The sequence below is a fragment of the Schistocerca gregaria genome, chromosome 3, assembly GCF_023897955.1.
Source record: "Schistocerca gregaria isolate iqSchGreg1 chromosome 3, iqSchGreg1.2, whole genome shotgun sequence".
Taxonomy (NCBI): domain Eukaryota; kingdom Metazoa; phylum Arthropoda; class Insecta; order Orthoptera; family Acrididae; genus Schistocerca; species Schistocerca gregaria.
The window spans coordinates 256,288,016-256,311,769 of NC_064922.1; the positions used below are offsets into that span (position 1 = coordinate 256,288,016).

At 43.6% G+C, this 23,754-nt stretch overlaps 1 protein-coding gene across 1 annotated transcript in view; it reads right to left on the reverse strand.

Annotated features, from left to right (window-relative positions):
- Positions 1-23,754, reverse strand: part of LOC126354124 (uncharacterized) — a 77,925-nt gene that overhangs the window by 42,817 nt on the left and 11,354 nt on the right. Inside the window, exon 2 of the mRNA XM_050003520.1 lies at positions 16,277-16,437. Within this exon, the coding sequence (XP_049859477.1) occupies positions 16,277-16,437 (161 nt within the window). The remainder of the gene's footprint in view (positions 1-16,276; positions 16,438-23,754) is intronic.

The following is a 23,754-nucleotide window of genomic DNA, read 5'->3' on the forward strand; positions in this document are numbered from 1 at the left end:
TTTGTTTTTGGTGGTGAACAGTCACCAAATTTGTTACAGTTTATGAAAAAGTCATTGAATGATTCACAAACGGCACTGGGTTCTGTAATAGCTCTACCATTTATCACTATTTTAGAAGGACATTTTCTCCCTGTCTCACTGCTAACTTTGCTTCTTATAACAGACCAAACAGCTTTTGATTTTTTTTTTTTTTTTTTTGCATTTGAAATGAAGTTATTATTCGCAGTATGTTTTGCTGGTTTAACTATTTTGTCGAATTTTTTTTGTATGTGCTTACATACTTAAGAAATTGAGGGCTTCGATTTACTTTTGCCTCCATATGTAGTTTCCTCTTAGTAGCACTTGACACTCTAATTCCTTTTGTTACCCAGGATCTACTTTTTTGGGACCTGGTCCTCACTGTTACAAAAGGGAAGCATGCACTGAATATACCCAAGAATTCAGTTAAAAAGTTATTGTAATTGTCACTTGTGGAAGTGTGTTTGCTGACTGTCCACTTGGTTTGGCTTAGTTTTTTGCAAAATACTTCCACATTTTCTTGACTGAAATTCCTACATCTTTTTGTTGTGGAGACTGAATTTTGCTTTGGTAGTGATGCAAATAGTGCTTTATGGTCTGATACTCCTAAATCTAGAAGAAACTTTTCTTTCACATAATAATTATAACTACCTACAATATTGTCAATGCATGTTGCAGAGGTTGCTGTAATTCTTGTATACTGATCAAAATTGAGATTTAGCCCATTTGTGGCTACCAGGTTCTTTAAGTGTGAAGAAAATTTGTCATCAGTCCTTACATTTATGTTGAAGTCAGCACATATAACCACTTTCTTGTACAGTTTCTCACTTTTTAATTTATATAGCAATGTATCAAACTTATCTAAAAATGCAGAGCTTATATGGTACCCAGGGGTGCAATATATGCTGCTAAGTAATATATTAAAAACAAAGATTCCAAGACTTACCAAGCGGGAAAGCGCCGGCAGACAGGCACATGAACAAAACACACAAACACACACACAGAATTACGAGCTTTCGCAACTGGCAGTTGCTTCGTCAGGAAAGAGGGAAGGAGAGGGAAAAATGAAAGGATGTGGGTTTTAAGGGAGAGGGTAAGGAGTCATTCCAATCCCGGGAGCGGAAAGACTTCCCTTAGGGGAAAAAAAGGACCCTTACATTTACGTTGAAGTCAGCACATATAACCACTTTCTTGTACAGTTTCTCACTTTTTAATTTATATAGCAATGTATCAAAGTTATCTAAAAATGCAGAGCTTATATGGTACCCAGGGGTGCAATATATGCTGATAAGTAATATGTTATACTCTTTAAGTTCTATACAACAACTTTCAAATGTACCTTCTCCATTCAGATTCTGTCTGATATCATAGTCTACCGTGGAATGAACTAGTATGCAAGAGCCTCAATACCCATTGGTCCTACAAAAGCTGGTAGCCAGTTTATAACCTGTAAGTTTATTCAGGAGACTGATATTTTCAGATTTTAGCCAATGTTCATTAAGGCATATTACTTTCACAGATTGTTTCACACTTTCTAGCAAAATTTCTATATCATAAATTTTCCTGATCATTCCTTCAGACAGATCTCTGATGTTTAAATGCATAATGAAATTAGTACCAGCATGTAATCAAAGTAATAATGACAGAAATTAAAGAAAGATTCATGTGTGGGATTAATATTTGGGGTGGAAAGATATCAATGGTAAGATTTATTAATGACATCAGTAAAAGCAATGAAGAATTCCCGGACCTGTTAAATGGAATGAACAGTCTGTAATGAGCACACACTATGGATTGGGAGTAAACCAATAAGAGACAAAAGTAATGAGGAGTAGCAGAAATGAGATTAGAGATAAACTTAACAATAAAATTGGAGATAATAATGTAGAAAAAGTGAGGGAATTACATGATATTGAGAGCAAATTAACGCAGGGTGGACAAAGCAGGGAGGCCATGAAAAACAGGCTACACACAGGCAAATAGAACATCCCCAGCCAAAAAACGTCTTCCAATTTAAATATCGGCCTTAATTTATGGAAGAAATTTCTAAGAACATATGTGTGGAGCATGGCATTGTGTGAAAGTGAATTGTGGACTGTAATAAAATGGGAAAGGAAAATAATCAAAGAATTTGAAATCTGGTGTTATAGAAGGAATTTCAGCTGATCAGAAATGAAGAGGTTCTACACAGAATCAGTGACGAGAGGAATACATGGAAAACACTGTCAAGCAGAAGGGACAGGATGATAGGGCATTGTGTTAAGACATCAAGGAATAACTTCCATAGTATTTGAGGGAGCTATAGAAGGAGACAACTGTAGAAGAAGACAGAGATTGGAATATATCAAAAAATTAGGGGATATTGGGTACAAGAGATACTCTGAGATGAAGAGGTGTCAGCACAGGAGAGGAATTCATGGTGGGCCACACCGAACTAATCTAAAGACTTTTGACTAAATCTTTTCATTAATTATTTGATCTACCCACCTGGTCTTCAACGTTCTTTTGTAGCACCAGCTTTCAAAAGCTTATATTATCTACTTGCCTTTACTGTTGACCATAAAGGTTCAATTGCATAAATGGCTGCACTTCAGAAAATATTTTTAAAAAAGACTCCCTAACACTTAAATTTATATTAGATGTTAAAAATCTTTTCTTGTTCAGAAAAGCTTTTCTTAGTATTGTCAGTTTGCATTTTCAGCACCTATGTATCAGCTATTTTTAGGTATTTTACTGCCCAAATAGCATCACTTGTCTACTGCTTTCAGTGTCTCATATCCTAATTAAATTCCTTCAGCATCATCTGACTTCATTTGATTGCACTCCATTACCTTTGTTTCACTTATGTCTATTTTCATCTTAAAACCTCTATTAAAGACACTATTATCCATTCCAGTTTAACTGATCTTCCAAGTTCTCTACCCTCTTAAGTTTATGTAAAATAACAAAAAGGCAACCACTCACATGTAGCAGACTGAAGTGTGGAGCATATTATCGCATAATGGAAAACAGTATTCACACTAACTTTCAAGCTATTGCTATTTTTTTCAGTAAAAGTACACATACTGGCATAAGAAACCACACAGAGATCCAAACACTCCCATGACAAGACAGATTTGAAGGTAGGCACCATGTTAACCATTTCTTCAGAATAACCCAGAACTTTTAAATTTTGCTTGCCGTAAAGAAATTTATAATGCAGCAGTGATTCTTAAAAATAAATATGAGGATGATTTATGCTGTTAACTCCCAAACCAGGAAACAGGTTTCAAAAATGCTCTGAAAAATAAATGGTTTTGTGGTGAGTGCCAACCATGGCAAAGTATAATCACTGGTTTTGTATTGTCCTCTGTACCAATTATTTGACTTTTATCTCACTCTCTTATGTTTCGTGCCATGCTTTGTAAAATTTCACATTGTATTGTGATCTCATGTCGAATAAATCGACTTAAATCATTATGTTATTGACTATTACAAGCATAGTCTACATCATTATCATATCTGATATCCACATTGGTGACCTGGACTGTATTCATTGTTTGTTTCATCTCTGCAAAATATTTTCAATTGTCAGTGTTGTTCAATATGCACAGTGAACCTTCCACCATTACCAGCACACTTCCAAGTGCTTCCACAAGGCATTTCATATCAAGATTGTGAAACACAGTGTGACATACAGTTCAAACAACCTTAAAATGGAACATAAATGTACTCCTGTCGTTACACCATATCCACATGATCTAACCTGCAGGTCCCACAACAGTGTGGTTTTGGCATCTTACATTCTGCATCCCCACCTGGACTGGATTCATGTGCACATGCGTGAATGCCTCAACCTCCACCTCATGTGTGTTTCAGATTTGAGATTATTGCATAGTGTGGCTCCAGTGTGTGTTTCTCTCTGGAACAGACATTTTATAGCCGAGGTTCCACAAACTGCTACACACCTCATTCTGTGCTCAGGGCAACTTATTCTTGCATGCACCTTCTGCTACCATTCTATTTTCATCATCCACACCCAGGGCTATGCCTTCCACCCTGAGCGACCATGTTTCCAAGCACCATCGCTCCCCCCCCCCCCCCCTCCCCCTCCCCCTCCCAGCACTGGGGCTTCAACAATGCACCACATATCACATTCACTGCACTTTCACAACCTGCAACATCGATTGCCTCATCTGCACCGGTAATGTGCCTGTTTTGTGTCCTGCATGTTGTTACTACCATACTGCAGCCTCGCATGACGCACCCGATGAAGTGTTCGCATGCTCTCAGTTGTTCCATCTGATGACAGTGCCACCTTCTATAGTGCTAGTCAATCTCATCTATGTTCCTGCTACTCCCCTCGATGAGCCCCACACCATGACATCCCAGAGCCATGACCCAGGCAGACAACCTCCTATACACAATCAAGATTTCACCTCTCAACACCAGCCCTCTTACCTCCCGCATTGGCCTGCTTACTCACACCACTCGCTCAGGGGCAAACTGCAAAAGTTGCATCCACTCTCAACAGACAATCCATGCACTTGGTTTGCTCTCATTGAAAAATTATTCAATTTGCATGGTATATTGGACAATGATCACCCATCTCCAACATGGATGACCTTGCCAACCTACAAGCAAACAAACCAGAGTTGTTATAATTGCTTCAAGATTCAAACTGTGCTCTAACATGACACTTATATTCTGCAACGCTTCCATAGGTGCACTCTTCACAGTCATCCCCCCATCCCTCCATTGTGCAGTTTTTGACTCCTTTCATGGCTCCACGCATCCAGAGATTGAAGTTACGATTACCATCATAATGGAACATTTCATCTGGCCAGGGATTAAAAAGGACTGCAGGAAGTGGACACATCGATATACACCATGCCAAAGGAGTAAAGTCAATAGATATTCCAAGCCACCCCTCGGGATGTTTAGCATATCAAAGGACAGGTTATAACACATCCACATCGACATCATCAGTTCTGTACCCCCATCTGACTACTTCTGCTACATCCTGTCTATTACTGATGGTATGAAATGGTGGGTTAAAGCCATCCCATTCCCTGATATCACAGTTGAGGGTGTAGCTCTTGCCTTCATCAATGCCTGGATTGCTCAATTCGATTGCCCTTGTACTATTACCTCAAACCAGGGCTGCCAATTAGAATCAGCACTGTTCTCCCACTTGTGCAAGCTCTGTGGGGTGAAGAAATTCCATACGACAGTATACAACCCCAGAGTAATGGCTTAGTAGGGAGATGGCATCACATTCTGAAGATGGCACTTACGTGCTACAGCAAATCTTGATCCTTCACACTCCTGTGAGTTCTACATGGAGTGCACACAGAGCATAAAGACGACCTCCAAGCCCCATTATCAGAGGTCTCATATGGTGAAGGCCTTGTCCTACCCACTCAGTTTGTCAAGCCAGTGGCCATTCTAACCACTGATGAACTTCCAGAACTGGTTAAATGAGTGTGCCCTTCAAGGGCTCATAACATTCCTCACACATTCCTGCATAAAGACTTCAAACATTGCAACTACATTATGCTACATGATGACTCAAGTCAGAGCCGCACTCCAGCCCTCCTATTCTAGCCCACACAGAGTGCTCAGTAGAAGAAAGAACACCTTAGATGTTCTAGTTAATGGGAAGAGGCAAACAGTGTCATTTAATCATCTCAAACCAGCCTGTTGTTGATGTCCTCCCCCCCCCCCCTCCCCTCCCCCTAGTATGTATGACAGTTCTGATTCTAAGGTTGTTGGTTCCCGGGCCGAGGTTCCACTTATCTTCCGAGCGATTCATCTTCAAGTTCTTTACTCCCTGAGTGCAGTGTCTCTTCTGTACATGATTATTTTCTTTCACATAGGTCAGTGTTCTACATCAATGTCTATGTTTTTCCCTGTCTATTAGAGGGTGAGACAACAGTGTTCCTTGAACCCCACCACAGGACACATCAATGCACTTCAACTTCATCCATCTCATCACATTCAATGTCCCTGATGATGCTGACGTCAACTCTCTTACAGTTTCTGCTTCAGGTGATGACATCATTTCAATCTGCATACCTCTCCACACATTATCAACTGCTCTTCCTCGACTGCTTGAGACCAACTCTATACTCGCATGGGAGGCTGCCAACATCCTCCTGGATGGCTTTGAGACTTTGTTGTCAACACTGTTATCAGCTCTGCACCTACCTTGTGCTCATAACTGCCCACAGGCGAGGGAGGGGAAAGGGGGGGTGGGGGTGGAGTGCTCTGTGGTGAGGGTCAATCATGGCAAAGCATAATCACTGGTTCTGTATTGTCCTCTACGCTGACTTCTTTGATTTGACTTGTTAAGTGTCATGTTGAAGACATCAAATCCACTCAAATCATTATGTGGGTGACTTTTACTCCTACATCTGTACCATGTGTAATATCCACAGCTACATTATCCTCTGCAGTTGACTTAACAGAACTCCTAGTAATAGAAAATTCCATTAAAGCTGCTAGTGTTCCAGATTTATGTACAGTATTTTACCTGTTTTTTAATTATTTCTGTTACTGTTTCTGCAGCTGAATGCTCATTTTCGAAGTTCAGACTTTATTTAGAGTGTTATCTTTTTGTCACAACACACATAATGAATTGAATTATAAAATTATATTACAGCAAAGCAAGATCAACAATCGTTGTTGTTGTTGTGATCTTCAGTCCAGAGACTGGTGTGATGCAGCTCTCCATGCTACTCTTTCCTGTGCAAGCTTCTTCATCTCCCAGTACCTACTCCAATCTACATCCTTCTGAATCTGCTTAGTGTATTCACCTCTTGGTCTCCCTCTACAATTTTTACCCTCCACTCTGCCCTCCAATACTAAATTGGTGATCCCTTCATACCTCAGAACATGTCCTACCAACAGATCCCTTCTTCTAGTCAAGTTGTGCCACAAATTTCTCTTCTCTCCAATTCTATTCAATAAATCCTCATTAGTTATGTGATCTACCCATCTAATCTTCAGCAGTGTTCTGTGGCACCACATTTCAAAAGTTTCTATTCTCTTCTTGTCCAAACTATTTATTGTCCATGTTTTTTTCACATCCTTACATGGCTACACTCCATACAAATACTCTCAGAAGTGGCTTCCTGAGACTTAAATCTATACTCAGTGTTAACAAATTTCTCTTCTTTAGAAACACTTTCCTTGTCATTGTCAGTCTACATTTTATATCCTCTCTACTTCAACCATCATTAGTTATTTTGCTTCCTAAATAGCAAAACTCATCTACTACTTCAAGTGTCTGATTTCCTAATCTAATTCCATCAGCATCGTCCAACTTAATTCAACTACATTCCATTACCATCATTTTGCTTTTGTTGATATTCATCGTACAGCCTCCTTTCAAGACACTGTCCATTCCGTTCAACTGCTCTTTCAGGTCCTTTGCTGTCTCTGACAGAATTACAGTGTCTTTGGCACAACTCAAAGTTTTTATTTCTTCTCCATGGATTTTAATTCCTACTACAAATTTTTTTTTTTTTTTTTTTTTTTCCTTTACTGCTTCCTCAATATACAGATTGAATAACATCAGAGATAGGCTACAACCCTGTATCACTCCCTTCCTAATCACAGTTTCCCTTTCATGCTCCTTGACTCTTATGATTGCCATCTGGTTTCTGTACAAATTGTAAATAGCCTTTCGCTCCCTGTATTTTATACCTGCACCTTCAGAATTTGAAAGAGAGTGTTTTGGTCAACATCGTCAAAAGCTTTCTCTAAGTCTCTACAAATACTAGAAATGTAGGTTTGCTGTTCCTTAATATATCTTCTAAGATATGTCTTAGGGTCAGTATTGCCTCACGTGTTCCAACATTTCTACAGAACCCAAACTGATCTTCCCCAAGGTTGACTTCTACCAGTTTCTCCATTCATCTATAAAGAATTTGTGTTAGTATTTTGCAGCTGTGACTTATTAAACTGATAGTTCGATAATATTCAAATCTGTTAACACCTGCTTTCCTTGGGATTGGAATCACTATATTCTTCTTGTTGTCTGAGGGTAATTCGCCTGTCTCATACATCTTGCTCAACAGGTGGTAGAGAGTTGTCTCCCAAGGCTGTTAGTAGTTCTAATGGAATGTTGTCTACTCCCGGGGCCTTCTTTCGACTTAGGTCTTTCAGTGCTCTGTCAAACTCTTCATGCAGTATCATATCTCCCATTTCATCTTCATCTACATCCTCTTCCATTTCCATAATATTGTTGTCAAGTACATTGCCCATGTTTAGACCCTCTATATACCCCTTTCACCTTTCTGCTTCCCCTTCTTTGCTTAGAACTGGGTTATCATCTGACCTCTTGATATTCATACAAGTGGTACTCTTTCCTCCAAAGGTCTCTTTAATTTTCCTGTAGGCAGTACCCCCTAGTGAGATATGTTTCTACATCCTAACATTTGTCCTCTAGCGAACCCTGCTTAGCCATTTTGCACTTCCTGTCAATCTCATTTTTGAGACGTTTGTATTCCTTTTTGCCTACTTCGTTGACTGCATTTTTATATTTTCTCCTTTCATCAATTAAATTCAATATTTCTTCTGTTACCCAAGGATTTCTATTAGGCCTCGTCTTTTTACCTACTTGATTGTCTGCTGCCTTCACTATTTCATCCCTCAAATCTACCCATTCTTCTTCTACTGTATTTATTTCCCCCATTCCTGTCAATCGTTCACTCTACAACCTCTTATTCTGTCAGTTTATCCAGGTCCCATCTCCTTAAATTCTCACCTCAACAATAATAACCCCTAAAACAATGAGAACTTAAGATTATTAATATTCTACAACAAGGTGTCCCACTTGAAAAAGACCCCACAAATAAACATTTGCTTAAATTACACTTAAGGGCTTTGCACAAAAATCAGGAATTGAAATGAAATAAACATGTCATACTTTGTTCGTGTGAAAATGAAGATGAACCATAATAGGTGCTGGAAGTGACCACCCTCTATTAGTAAACATGATTGACTACGATGCTGCAGATTCTTGAATGTTGCTTCCAGAAACTCTGATGTCACTGCCTGTATTTCATGGCTGATGTTCTCTCATAAATCTTTCAATTTGTGTTGTTTGCGTCTGTAGACTTTGCCTTTCATGCCACCACAGGGGAAAAAGTCGGGTGGTGTTAACTGAGGTGACCCTGAGGGCCACAGTCCTTTCAAAATCACTCTGCCAGGGACAAATGATTCAACCTCGGCCATGGTCAATCGAGACATGTTGTATGTGGCTCCATTCTGTTGGTACCAGCCGGGGGTAAGTTATTCATCGCCCAGCTGGTTCACAAATTCCCAAAAAATTTCGATGTAAACTGTACTTGTCACAGTAGACTCAAAAATTGGTCCAATGATGTGACACTGTGATATTGCAAAGAACATGCAAATATTTTGTGAATACACGGGTTGCTCGAACAGTGCATGTGGATTTTCATTGCACCACAAACATACAATCTGAGAGTTTAATAGCCAGAGAAGTGAAACCACGCCTCATCGCCGAACCAGGTCTACTGCAATATTTCTGGCCTCAGAGCAACAAATTGATGAAACTAACGGCAAAATGCAATGCATTTGTCTTTGTCGCTGACATTCTGTTCTTGAACAACTGCAAAACCTGTATGCATACAGGCTGGCTTGCTCTGCGACGTTCGACATTACTCAGATCAACGTCGAACAGACTTTGCAGGAGAGGCCAACACTCGTTTCACATGTGACTTTTCTCTCCGGTAATGGCGACCGTCCCCAGAGCAAAGATCCAACACCGTTCCACTGCTCTCCATCTTGTTTTGTATGCATCATTTAAACGGTATATGCTCGTCTCCAAATTGTTCAACAAACATTCGTTGACTTGTCTAAATGGAACCAGTGATCCAATATCGTTTCTGTGGTGTCACCGCCAGACACCACACTTGCTAGATGGTAGCCTTTAAATCGGCCGCGGTCCGTTAGTATACGTCGGACCCAGGGGTCGCCACTATCAGTGATTACAGACCGAGCGCCGCCACACGGCAGGTCTAGAGAGACTTCCTAGCATTCACTCCAGTTGTACAACCGACTTTGCTAGCGATGGTTCACTGACAAAAAACGCTCTCATTTGCCGAGACGATAGTTTAGCGTAGCCTTCAGCTACGTTATTTGCTACGACCTAGCAAGGTGCCAAGTTCAGTTACTATTGATATTGTGAATCACGTACCGTCAAGAGCGACGTTCACCATTAATGGATTAAAGTTAAGTATTCCACCAGCTGCGTCCGTTTTTCTAAATTCTAATTTCCTTGTTCTGTTCCAGACCTCACACCAGCCTGCGTGAGCTAAAACGCGTGCCTTTTGGCCTCCTCTAGTAACACGGTGTTGGCTCTCCTGCCAACCACTACATTGGCGACGAGGCAAAACCGCGTTCTTATCGATACTGCCCTGATTTACTTGTGTAATGGCTTCGCCACAATCTCCAGATGTACTGTCCGAATTTTATGGCTTACAGAATCAGCAGACGCAAGGCCTTACTGGATGTCCTTGGACAGCTCGTCCAGGGTCAACGTGTGATGCAAAACGATGCGACAGCAGCCGCTCCACCGCTAACGCAGCCACAAAACGCAGCTGCACCAACTTTTCGACCTTTTGATGCTGCACTGGAAAGCCGGACGGAGTGGTCACGCCAATTTGGATTCCATCTCGCCGCCTACAGAATTCAAGGTAACGAGCGGCAGCCATTTTTATTATCTTCTGTCGGGGTTACCACGTACCGTGTGATAGTCAAATTATTTCCCCACCGCGACGTAGCAACTCTGTCCTACGAAGAAATTTTGTCTGCATTACATGCATATTTCAAAGAATCAGTCAATGTAGTTGCCAAAAGGTATACCTTCTTTCGTGCAAAATGTACGGCAGGTCAGACTAATCGGGAGTGGGTTGCAACCTTGCAAGGCCTTACTAGGGATTGTGCTTTTGAGTGTCAATGTGGACTCCCTTATTCAGATACTATGGCACGTGATGCAATTGCACAGAACGTTTCTGATGTTCTTATAAGGGAACAGATTTTGAAACTAATCAATCCCTCGCTTCAACAAGTGATGGACATATTGGATCGGCAGGAACACTTGACTTTGCTTAGGAATCATTTGAAACTTCACCAGCCGTGTGTCAGGTTAACCGGCCCGCCGGGCAAGCTGCACGGAGCACTAAGCAGCCCTCGCGCAAGGCCGTGCCGCTGCCGCCAGGCTCTCAGCCATGTGTACCGTGCCGGCAAGCAAATGTAGTGATCAAATCATGCCCTCGATGTGCTACTAAACATTCACATGAGAATTGCCCGTCACGCCAAACTATTTGCTTTTACTGTAACAAAAAAGGACATGTTCAGGGTGTTTGCCAGAAAAAGCTCAGATCGGAAGCTCAAAACCATTCCAGTCCCTTTGCTTCGCGCCAGAATCGGAATCGAACCAAGGATACTCAGTCTCGCGAAATTTTACCCATGGAAATTCATGTAGTTCATTCCACTCCGCCCAGTGCCACTCTCTCTAACAGTGACGGTGTTCGTGCCACAAATAGTGTGCGTCGACATCGCCAGAACCCCCGTCAAGTCGCAAGTGATTTTGTACCAGTGTCACTTCACGTTGTATGAGACAGTCGCTCTTGTCGTCAGCAGGACAATAAACTTTTTGTGGACTTGGACATTAACGGCAAAGTGATACCATTCCAGCTCGATACCGGAGCTGCAGTTTCACTGATCAATCAAGACACTTACAAACTGCTGGGCACATCTCCGTTGCGTGCCGCAAATGTTAAGTTAACTAGCTATTCAGGTCAAGAGATCCCTGTTAGGACAGCGCAGCCTTCTTGCAACATAAAAAGGACAAACGAAACTTGTGTCATTTTATGTCCTTCGTTCTTCTTCTGTGGTGAACTTGTTTGGTTTCGATTTGTTTCAGTTGTTTAACTTGTCTATAGTAAATCAGGTCCTATCAGTGAACCAGACTGTGCCTTCAGACAGTGTTTCTCGTCTATGTGAAGAATTTGCAGACATCTTTGCACCGGGCCTCGGTTGCGCTAAGAACTATAAAGCACATTTGGAACTTAAAAGTAAATGCACAACCGAAATTTTTCAGAGCGCGCAATGTTCCCCACGCATTGTGTGATGAGGTCGCAAAAACATTACACAATTTGGACTCACAAGGTGTAATTGAACGCGTGCAAGCTTCTCTCTGGGCATCACCCTTATTAATTTTACCAAAACCTTCGGAAAAATTGAGACTTTCTGTGAACTTAAAGGCAACAGTGAATCCACAACTAGTGATTGCAACTTTTCCCTGCCTGGAAGATCTTTTTGACAAACTGTGCCCGGGGAAATATTTTTCGAAGTTGGATCTCGCAGATGCGTATTTGCAAATACCGGTGGACGGAGAATCCCAGCGCGTTTTGGTGGTTAACACGCATCTTGGTTTGTATCCATTCAAACGACTGCCATTCGGGTGTGCATCCGCTCCTGCATTGTTTCAGCAATATCTAAAAACTGTTTGTGCATCAGTCCCTACTGCAGCAAACTATCTGGACGATATTGTGATCTCCGGAAAGACTGAAAAAGAACATTTAGCCAATCTCAGAACATTATTTCAGGTCTTGCGACAAAATGGTTTTCACTTGCGGAAGGACAAATGTGTGTTTTTTGCTCGTGGTTTTCCATACCTGGGACATGAACTCAATGCCCAAGGCATACATCCCAGTCCCACGCACCTTCGTGCCATAAAAGACTTGCCTTCGCCGCAGAATTTGAAGCAGCTACAGAGTGTGCTGGGAAAAATAAATTACTATAACAGATATGTGCCACATGCTTCTTCCATTTCAGCTCTGCTTCATCGCTTACGCCGTAAAGGTGTTCCGTTCGTCTGGACGACGGAATCCGAACGCGCCTTTCGCCAATTGAAATCGGCGTTGCTTTCCAATACTTGCCTTACGCCATTCGATCCCCATGAGCCCCTTTTGTTGATGGTGGATGCATCGGATTTCGGGATCGGTGCTGTGCTTGTGCACAAACATGGATCGCACGATCGCCCTATTGCCTTTGCGTCCAAATTGCTCTCGTCTGCTCAAAGAAATTATTCACAGATCGAGAAAGAAGCATTGGCTCTCGTATATGGTGTTACAAAGTTTCATGATTTCTTGTATGGTCGTCACTTTAACATCATCACAGACCACAAACCTTTGACATCACTTTTTCATCCGAACAAGCCTGTACCTCCACGTACAGCGCAGAAATTCATTCGCTAGTCTATTTTCTTCTCGCAGTACCGCTACGATATCTTGTATCGGTCCACTGCTAAGCACGGAAACGCTGATGCGTTGTCCGCTTTGCCTGTTGCTGAGGATAGAGCATTCGATTCCTCCGATCTTGCTTGCATGTTCATTGATTCGGAAACCGATGACGTGGTCGAATCGTTTCGGATTGATTTTCGTCGTGTAGCTACGGCGACAGCTGCCGACCCTGTCCTTGTTCCCGTTCTGCGTTTTGTTGCTACGCAATGGCCCTTGTCAAAGTCACGGATCGGGGACCCGTTGATTCGCCGATTTTTTGCTCACAAGGAGAGACTTTTTGTACGACATGGTGTTTTGCTTTTGCGTTCTGATAATAAGTCCAGGGTCGTGGTACCACGTTCGTTACAGTCCTCTGTCTTACAGCTTCTCCACCAAGGACATTGGGGTATAGTGAGAACGAAACAACTTGCTTGTCAGCACTGTACTTGGTTCGAAATCGACGCCGCGATTACGAATAAGTGCTCTTCTTGCATGGTGTGTGCCGAAAAACAATCAGCACCACCGCGGAAATTCTTTGTATGGCCAAAAGCCACTTCCCCTTGGCAACGCTTACACATCGATTTTACTGCTCCATTATGGCATGCTCGATGGTTGGTTGTGGCAGATTCATTCAGTAATTTCCCTGTTGTCCAGATGTCTTCCACGACGTTATCTGCCGCCATCCAAGCGTTATCTGCTATCTTTTGCAATTGAAGGTCTTCCACAGACTATTGTTTCCGACAATGGCCCACAATTCATGTACGCAGAATTTCAGTCATTCTGCAAGGCCAATGGTATTCAACATCTGACGTCCGCGCCGTTTTCGCCACAGTCAAACGGTGCCGCTGAACGGTTGGCCAGGACTTTCAAGTCCCAGATGTTGAAGTTGAAAGAGTCGCGTTCTCGGGAGGACGTGTTATTGCTCTTTTTGTCCTCGTATCGCTCTCAGCCCCGAGATGGTCGCTCGCCGGCTGAGTTGCTCCACGGTCGCCCTCATCCAACCTTGATGTCTTTGCTGCATCCGCCGCATCAGGTTCCTGTGCAGCGGCAGACACCTGCTTTTGCTCCAGGCGACGTTGTCTACTATCGCCACTACCGAGGTTCACGGCGTTGGCTCGAAGGGCGCATTCTTCGCTGCCTCGGCTGCGTTATGTATCTGGTTTTGGGGTTCTCTGGTGAGGTGCGTCGGCATTTCAATCAGCTGCACCTCTGTCGTCGCACGGGATCTGCCGCTCCCCGACTGCTTTCAGCGACGGTGCAGTCCGGTCAGCTCCCTGGGCACCCATCTACTGGCTCGTCTCGGCCCCAGGTGTTACCGACGCTGCCTTCCATTTTGCCCCATGGCGACGGGCCGCAGCCGCCGCCTGTTCTCCCGCCGGCGACGCCCGCAGTGGACGCTTCGCTGCAACCGCCGGGCGCCTCCCTGGGTCACGCGCCGCCGATCGCTTCCCGTGACCAGTTGTCCTCCGATGTGGAACTCTTGCCCGCTCCGGACCATATGTCGTCTTCGCCCGTCGGGTGCCCCGGCCCGATGGAGTTCGACCCTTCGGCCCCTCCTGTCTCTCTGCGGGCTCATACTTCGCATGTTGGCGTGCCCCCTGGAGCAGGTTTTCAGGCGTTTCCTAGCTCCCCGCGGTCCGAATGGCAGGGTGCGGATGGCACAGTCTCGCCTGTTGTTAGGCTCCCCACCTCGTCGCATACGTGAACATGGGGTCCTCCCCACGGCGGGCGGAAGCCTTATGCCACAACCGTACGCTGATTTGCGGGGGAGGAATGTGGTATCACCGCCAGACACTACACTTGCTAGGTGGTAGCCTTTAAATCGGCCGCGGTCCGTTAGTATACGTCGGACCCGCGTGTCGCCACTATCAGTGATTGCAGACCGAGCGCCGCCACACGGCAGGTCTAGAGACTTCCTAGCACTCGCCCCAGTTGTACAACCGACTTTGCTAGCGACGATTCACTGACAAAATATGCTCTCATTTGCCGAGACGATAGTTTAGCGTAGCCTTCAGCTACGTTATTTGCTACGACCTAGCAAGGCGCCATGTTCAGTTACTATTGATATTGTGAATCATGTGCCGTCAAGAGCGACGTTCACCATTAATGGATTAAAGTTAAGTATTCCACCAGCTGCGTCCGTTTTTCTAAATTCTAATTTCCTTGTCCTGTTCCAGACCTCACACCAGCCTGCGTGAGCTAAAACGCGTGCCTTTTGGCCTCCTCTAGTAACACAGTGTTGGCTCTCCTGCCAACCACAACAGTTTCAAAAGAAACACGCGGCCTCCTTAGAACAGCGATACATTGTCTCTGAACTCTGAACTCCATCCACAATGTTGCGTGAAACGATGTTGCATAGTGCAGTGTTGCCACGTCAAACGTCACAAATTTCGAAGTGCATTTTCAGTGTAATTACTAAACATGTTTGTGGGGCTCTTTCGAGTGGGATACGTTGTAGAAACAGTCCGACTGTTGTGCACCGTATTTCAAAAGTCATTTAAAGCCAAAGTACAGAAAGAATGTGCTATTTTGCGTGGATCTGAAACTGTAGTAAAACTTTTGTACCGTATACCTAAAAGTGGCTACACAGTTGAAAGTGAGCAACAGTGAAAAAGACAAAACGAAAGCATAATCTCATCCAGCACAAGGCAGCCTAGGGCCGGCCGGAGTGGCCGTGCGGTTCTAAGCGCTGCAGTCTGGAGCCGAGCGACCGCTACGGTCTCAGGTTCATCCTGCCTCGGGCATGGATGTGTGTGATGTCCTAAGGTTAGTTACGTTTAATTAGTTCTAAGTTCTAGGCGACTGAAGACCACAGAAGTTAAGTCGCATAGTGCTCAGAGTCATTTGAACCATTTTGAACAAGACAGCCATTGTAGCAGATTATCATTCTGGAAAGTTGTTTGCTAGCTTGAGTAGACTGTCTATGAGTACGCTGCTTTGTTCATCGACTTGATACTCACGCAAGGGCGAAACGCTGCGTTTTGCGGACGGCATGCGCAGCTCTGCCACGGGATCCATAGCTGCGGAGTCGGCTCGCAGCTGGCGGCGGACGTCTCGCAGCCATGCCCACTGCTCCTCGCTGTTGCTGAAGTCTCCACTCGCCGTACTTCCTGTCAGAGGACTGCGCACATGGGATCATGAGCAATCAACCTATTGAATGACTCTTTGGTGATAAATTTTGAGCGATGACAGCAAAGCAAACACAAAAGAGAAAGACAGGACAGGAATTACCTGCCAAAGAAATCATGTTTGTGGATTATTCTGACACTTCTTGGTACAACGATTCCCTATTTAAGGTTAAAAAGTAAGCAAACTGCGTTTATGGCAGTTTCCTGAAAATATTGTAAAGCATAGCAGTGATTTCATATAATTGAATTGGCATAGTCAAGAAAAAATTTACTTCTTTCGCCTGAATTTCTCATGGCTGGTTTACTAAAAAGACTACAGAAAAAAAAATTGTTGCAGAAAGTGGGAAAAGCAATAAAGAAGGTGGCAAAAGGTATACTTGCACATTGCGAACGGTCTATCCGCCGGGAGGCCCTAGCCACATGTCTAGCCACATGGATCACAGCTCCATTGATTACATTGTTTTCTATTAGTGTCTATTGTGCTGAATCATGGGCAATGTACCCCAGGAACAGTCTTTAAGTCAAGAAACTCAGTTGCAGGCCCAGCATATCCAAAAGATCATAACAGCAATGATACAACTGCTACAATTCCAAGCCAATTTGTTGGCGTTACTTGTGTCAGTTAAAGCAGCGCCACAACACAACAATTACCATGGCATTCGCTGCACAGCAGAAAGACGGCTTCGGATACCACTCTAGCTCGACGCCCTCTACATTGCACATCATATTCAAGGTATGGACAGAAAACAGCCTTTTTTGACAACGGTAGGTGTTGCAGTATAAAGACCGGGGTATAAACTTTTTCCCACCGCCCGCTTCGAAAGCATTGAACTATGAGGCCTTGATTGCTACATTAGATAAATACTTTGATGAACAAGTGAACGGGCTCCTACTCGTTAATAGTTTCTCCGTGTGCAGAGGCCATCTCTTCAGTTTTAGAAACAGAAGATAGCCGTTCTACAAGGCCAGACCAGCCACTGGAAGACTGAATGTGAATGTAGTCGATACTACAGTGGCGCTATGATTTGAGACGCTATCTCGCAGTATGTGTGTGATTGTAGTTAGGACAGTGGCGCGGTAGACTTTGACTCTCACATCACGCTTCTGTAGTGCAAAGCAGATCTCCAGATTACACGTATGAAAGGTTTTCGCATCTATAAGGCCGTAGATTTTATATGACGTATTTCGCAGGTTTATTTGAAATATATACCCGAAATTTACAGCTTGCCCTGAACGACTCCAACATTTCATTAGTACAGTACTCTCCGGGTGTATAACTGTCGTTACTGTCCAACAAAGAGCTCAAATATTTCTCGGATAGGCGCTAGGTTATCAACTTGCTTTCTTGCCTCCCGAGTATTTATATCATCAAAACGCAATACTCGAAACAAAAATAAGAAGCGCTTTATGGACACTATTGCTGTAAAAAATCACAGGCCGTCCCATCATCAGTCCACATTTCTTTCACATTCAAATGATATGTTTTCTCCAAATCAGACCTGTACAAAAATCCATTGAATGCCTTTATTTTAACCACGTCTGTCAGCTTACAATCCCGTTCTCGTGAAAATTTTTCTTGTAATTTTGTGGTATATATATATATATATATATATATATATATATATATATATATATATATATATATATATATATTTGTGTATGTAACTATTTTATCAATCATTCCATCATCCGAAAACATAGAAACACATTGTAAGGGAGTTTGGGCACTTGGCCCCTGGCAAATGAATTACGATATTCCAAGTCCTAGTACGTATATTACTCATGGGTTTGTGTACAAGCCATTTTGCAGACCCCTCTTCTCCGGTATAAAATGGTATCCTACCTCTTTGCTTCATTCGCAGATTGTTCCGTATCTGTCTGATGGGGACTATGAATGTAGGAGCAGTTGCTTTCAGGGTTGTCTACACGATTGTCGTCTGTATCATCCGTATCCAATATACATTCTTCGTCCAAATCAGGGTCTTCCAGCCATGCAAGTACTATTTGTTTTGTTTCTCGGTCATCCATACTGATTATTGTAAGCAGTATATAATAGAGAACATACTGTAATTAGTAAAATTAAAATTACCTTCGGATTGTTAAACTGTAATAAAGCAAGAAATAAACAATTACATAACAAGGAAAAAATACTCACACGGATGGGCGCGCGATGAGCAAAATGCCGTTACGGCGCGGTGGCTCAACCGATTCACTCCGAGATCGCAGGCTCACTGAGTGACGCGAAAGTGTGGCGCACGGGGAGGGGATGAATGCTTAGGAGGGTACTGAGACGCCCGCCGCGCTATCGTGTTAATAACATCTACAATTATCGAAATTAATTTTTGTGTGAGAGAAATGCTCATAGCGCGCCTTTTCATGGGTTAAATCTTGCCCTCAGTGCTTCACGTCTCCTAAACGGCAGGCATGCCACTCCCATGACGTGAAGTGTTTCCACTGCGGCCAGACAAGTACAGTCATTGTGTTTGCAAAAGAGGAAGTCGCACAAACGATCTGTTCCTCACCCCAAATGTCGATCTATGAATATCAATGTCATACTTTCAAACCCATGTAGCGCTAATCATGGTGCCACGTTGGTGTTAAAATCACTGTCGCAGAAGTCTCATCCGGCCGCGATGGTCGTGCGGTTCTAGCGCTGCAGTCCGGAACAGCGGGACTGCTACGGTCGCAGGTTCGAATCCTGCCTCGGGCATGGATGTGTGTGATGTCCTTAGGTTAGTTAGGTTTAAGTAGTTCTAAGTTCTAGGGGACTGATGACCTAAGATGTTAAGTCCCATAGTGCTCAGAGCCAGAAGTCTCAGGTCTCTTCGCCGACTAAGCGGCAAGCAAGCAAACTGTGTCACTTTGCAGACTTCTGATCGCAACGTGTTCGTGCAGTTAATATGGGAGCTTCAGTGACAATTTTAATCAGACGCATATATGAATCGTTACGAAAGTCTAAATTGTACAAGTCGCAAACATAACCCTCAGCTTATAATATACATGATACCCTAGTTCCTGGCGTTTGCAGCCTGCCTGCCACTTTCCGTTACAGAAACAGATTTATTTACAGTGTTGTGTTAAAGCATTAGTGAATACTCCGCGACTTGTGGTCTTGCGGTAGCGTTCTCGCTTCTCTTGTACGAGGTCCTGGGTTCGATTTCCGGCGGGGTCAGGGATTTTCTCTGCTTCGTGATGACTGGGTGTTGTGTGTCTTTCATCATCATTTCATCGTCATCCACTCGCAAGTCGACGTAGTGGCATTAAAGAACTTGTGCCCGGCGTGGGGCCTCATGGCCACCAATATTATTATCAATGAACACATTTTTTGGTATTGATTTGGTCGATCTTTTTGGGTTGCAAATTCAGGACAATGTACTTCCTGTGAATTCTTCTGTGCCACAAGACAGCGTTTCAAAACTTTCGGCATAATGTAGTGAACTTCTTGAGGACGCCCTAGGCAAGGCAACCATCTCTTAGGTATGACTACAATGAAGGAAAATCCGCAAGCCTTTTCGTCTGGCACGGCGCGTCCCTCAAGCAGTGGAGACGAAGTGGCAGAGCAATTGTTAAAGTGGCAGGACAAAGGCGTAATCACTGCAGTAGCGGACAGTGTGTGTGTGTGCATCTCCTATTGTACTCATCAGAAAACCGTCTGGCGAATTAAGACTCTGTGCTGATTTCAAGTCAAAGGTGATCTTCAAACAGAGATTGACTCACTTCCGTTAGCCCAGCCTGACGAACTGATGGGCAAGCTACAGATTTACGGAGTGCCTGTTTACAGATTCTATTGGACGAGCAGTCTCAGAAAGTTTTTATGGTCAGTATATGGGGTTACTCATGTTTTTACGTTTGGCGTTTGCCAGTGCTTCAGCGCCAACCACTACCTGAACAGCTGACTACTACAATGTTTTCACTCGCAAAATATTTGGATGATATTGTGGTGTTGGGGTTGTACTCCCCAGGAACATCACCGAGCGAAGTGGCGCAATGGTTAGCACCCTGGACTCGCATTCCGAAGGACGACGGTTCAATCCCGCGTCCCGCCACCCTGATTTAGGTTTTCCGTGATTTCCCTAAATCGCTCCAGGCAAATGACGGGATGGTTCCTATGAAAGAGCACAGCCGACTTCCTTCCCCGTCCTTTCCTAATCCGATGAGACCGATGACCTCGCTGTTTGGTCTCTTCCCCCAAACAACCCTGAGGAACGTATCTCAAATCTGAGAAAATTATTTCAAGTTCTCTCTGCTGCTGGTCTCAAGTACAACAAAGACATGTGTTCTTTTTTTCAAACTGAAATCGAGTACTTAGGGCATGTCGTCAAAGTTCAGGGCATCCACTCTTCACAGTTTAATTTAACTTCAATTAGTGACCTCCTAGAACCTCGCAACATAAGTGAACTTTAAGCTATCCTAAGAAAACTCACTCACTACATTCATTTCATTCTGAACGCAGCGCAAACTGTGGCTTCATTTCACAGATTACGCAGGAAAAATGCTCCTTTGTGTTGTCTCGGGAGTGTCAAACTGCTTTTCAGTAACTGAAGGAAGCTTTTTCAAGTGATAGTTGTTTAATGCATTCTGACCCCGTTAAGTCAGTCATGTTATTAGTGGACACTTCTGCATGCGGGATTCGTGAATTGCTTTCGCAAAGAGTTGGATCTATGGATAAACAGGTTGCATTTGCATCCAAGCTTTGACCAAGGTTCAGTGCAATTATTTTCAATTACAGAAGGAAACACTTGCGATTGACTATGACATGATAAAATTCCTCCAGTATCTTTATGGAAGTGCGTTTTACTTGGTGACAAATGACTAGTCACTAAATTCGGCTATGGAACTATTGCATGGATGCCAAACAGAACACTGCTGCATCTGGTGTTTGTATCACAGCAGTCGGTCCTTCCTCTACAGCATACTAAATTTAATGTCAGTGAACACTTATTTTTCACAGACTCTGACAAAAAATGGTTCAAATGGCTCTGAGCACTATGGGACTTAACTTCTGAGGTCATCAGTCCCCTAGAACTTAGAAATACTTAAACCTAACTAACCTAAGGACATCACACACATTCATGTAACGAGGCAGCATTCGAACCTGCGACCGTAGCGGTCGCGAGACTTTGACAAAAACAGACGCTAGGAAAGGGACGACACCATTCAATTCTTAAGCTGCTCTCTTTATCTTGTACAGGGTTCCTCCAGAATGCACAGGCAGCATCAGGATGGATCAGCTCCGCTCCTTCTGGCTGCGTGATCCTACCACAGATTTCTCCGTTTCAGAGATGGAACCCTATGGGATATCGCAGCCCCAGTTGCCTTCGCCTCCCTTGGGTCCCACGTCGCTCCTCCTTGAAGGGTAGCTTATGCACGTCGACGTGGCACTGTCGACATCATCGCTGCCCTTGCTATTGGAGATCTGGTCCTTTCCGCCTTGCCACTTTACTCCATGCCTCCAACCCTACCAGTCGCTGTTGCGCCGTCGACAGTTCATGAAGACGTTCCGTTCCTGGAGGAGGTTGCGCACCCTATGACCAGTTTCTCGACCACCGTTCCCAGTCATTCATTGCACTGAGCCTTGGTCAAAGCTTGGATGCAAAAGCAGTCTGTTTGTCCTTAGATCCAACTCTGTGGGAGAGCACTTCACCATTACCGTATGAGGAAGCATCAGCGACTAGCAAATGTGTTTGCTCATAGTTCTGAGGTTGTCACCAGGCGTTATGTGGACTTCCATTACAGGCAGCCATAAATGTGGATAAGAGGCCACCTCAGGCTATGGTGAACAATGCCTGCAACTGCACAGCCTCTCTCCGTAAGTGGCTACAGTATAATGGACTCGGCTATGAACTGGGATTCATGAAATTACAATTTGGATTTGACTGCATTATGTTCGGTAACTCACTGAGTTAAGTAAACGCCTTTTATATAACTGTAGTTGTGCCTTTCATTCTTTCTTTCTGCCTTCCTTCAGAACCCACACAACACTACAGGATACAACATACAAAACCTTCTTTCATGAGTCTTGGACCATGTTAGCGCTGATTACATTTTCCTCTGTGCAGAATTGTTCCAAGTGGCTTTCTCTTTCATTCATTGCCCCCTGCCTGTATTTTCCTGCCAGTTTTCCTTCTCTTCCTTTTCCTACTAGTGAATTCCAGTCACCCAACAGTATTAAATTTTCCTCTCATTCAACTGTCTAAGTAATTTCTTTGATCTCATCATCTGCAGAGCTAGTTGTCATGTAATCTTGTACTACTGTGGTGGTTAATTGGCTTTTTGTCCATCTTGGCTATGATAATGCTTTCACCATGCTGCTCATAGTAGCTTATCGGCATTCCTATTTTCTTATTCATCATTAGACCTATTCTTGCATCATCCGTATTTGACTAACTTCATCCTACCCACTTCCCTTTTAAAGTTTCCTAACCTACCTACCCAATTATGGGCATACTACAAACCCATATATGCCATTCGCTTAGGGACCTTGAAAAAGTGCGAGCAAAAAAGTTCCTGTAATCCTCAAACCAATGGAATGGGAAGAATCGTTAATCCATACTAACACTGTAAATGCAGAAAGTAGTATGTCTGTTACCTGGATCAGGCGGATGAGATTTATATTCCAACTTCTACCTTTTGGTATATAGTTCCAAACATTTTAGCCACGTTCGTTTCCAATTCGGTTAGTGAGGACGCTGACCTTGCTGCTCAGTGTCCTACACATACAACCAACCAACCAATTAACATAAGTTTCAGTGTATGCCGAGAAGAACACCATCTTCTCTGTAGGAAGTAGTGGGAAAGGACGTCACGGCCTTCAGTTGTGGAGAGCGCGTTTCAGTCCTTTCAGATTCACTGTCTTTCCCTCGTTTTTGAACTCGCAGAACGACATACATCCAATTTGCTTTTCTGAAAAGGCGAGATGGCTGAGGGGACTACTTGAAAAGATAGAATCAAAGAAGAAAGACCGATATTTCTGAGTGCTGAGAACGTGAACTATGGTAGAGTCGGCGAAAGAAGATCCCTGACAGCAGCCGTGACATTGGTGTGGCTGCTCCGCACGTCTACTTCAGCCAATCACGTAACGTGATTTTCAGTACATCTCTATGGCAACGCTTCAATTTTGTCACAGCCCTATAGCCATTTATTGTTTGTGCTTACCTGCTGGCAGCGAACTTCTTTCACCGACTGTAGTATAGTAGACAACATCTACAAGAACGTTTGTACGATAATTTTCAGGGGGGATGGGCAAACTGGGGGGGGGGGGGGAGTTAAGTATTTTTAATATCTTGGAAGACTGATGGCGACTTGTAAGT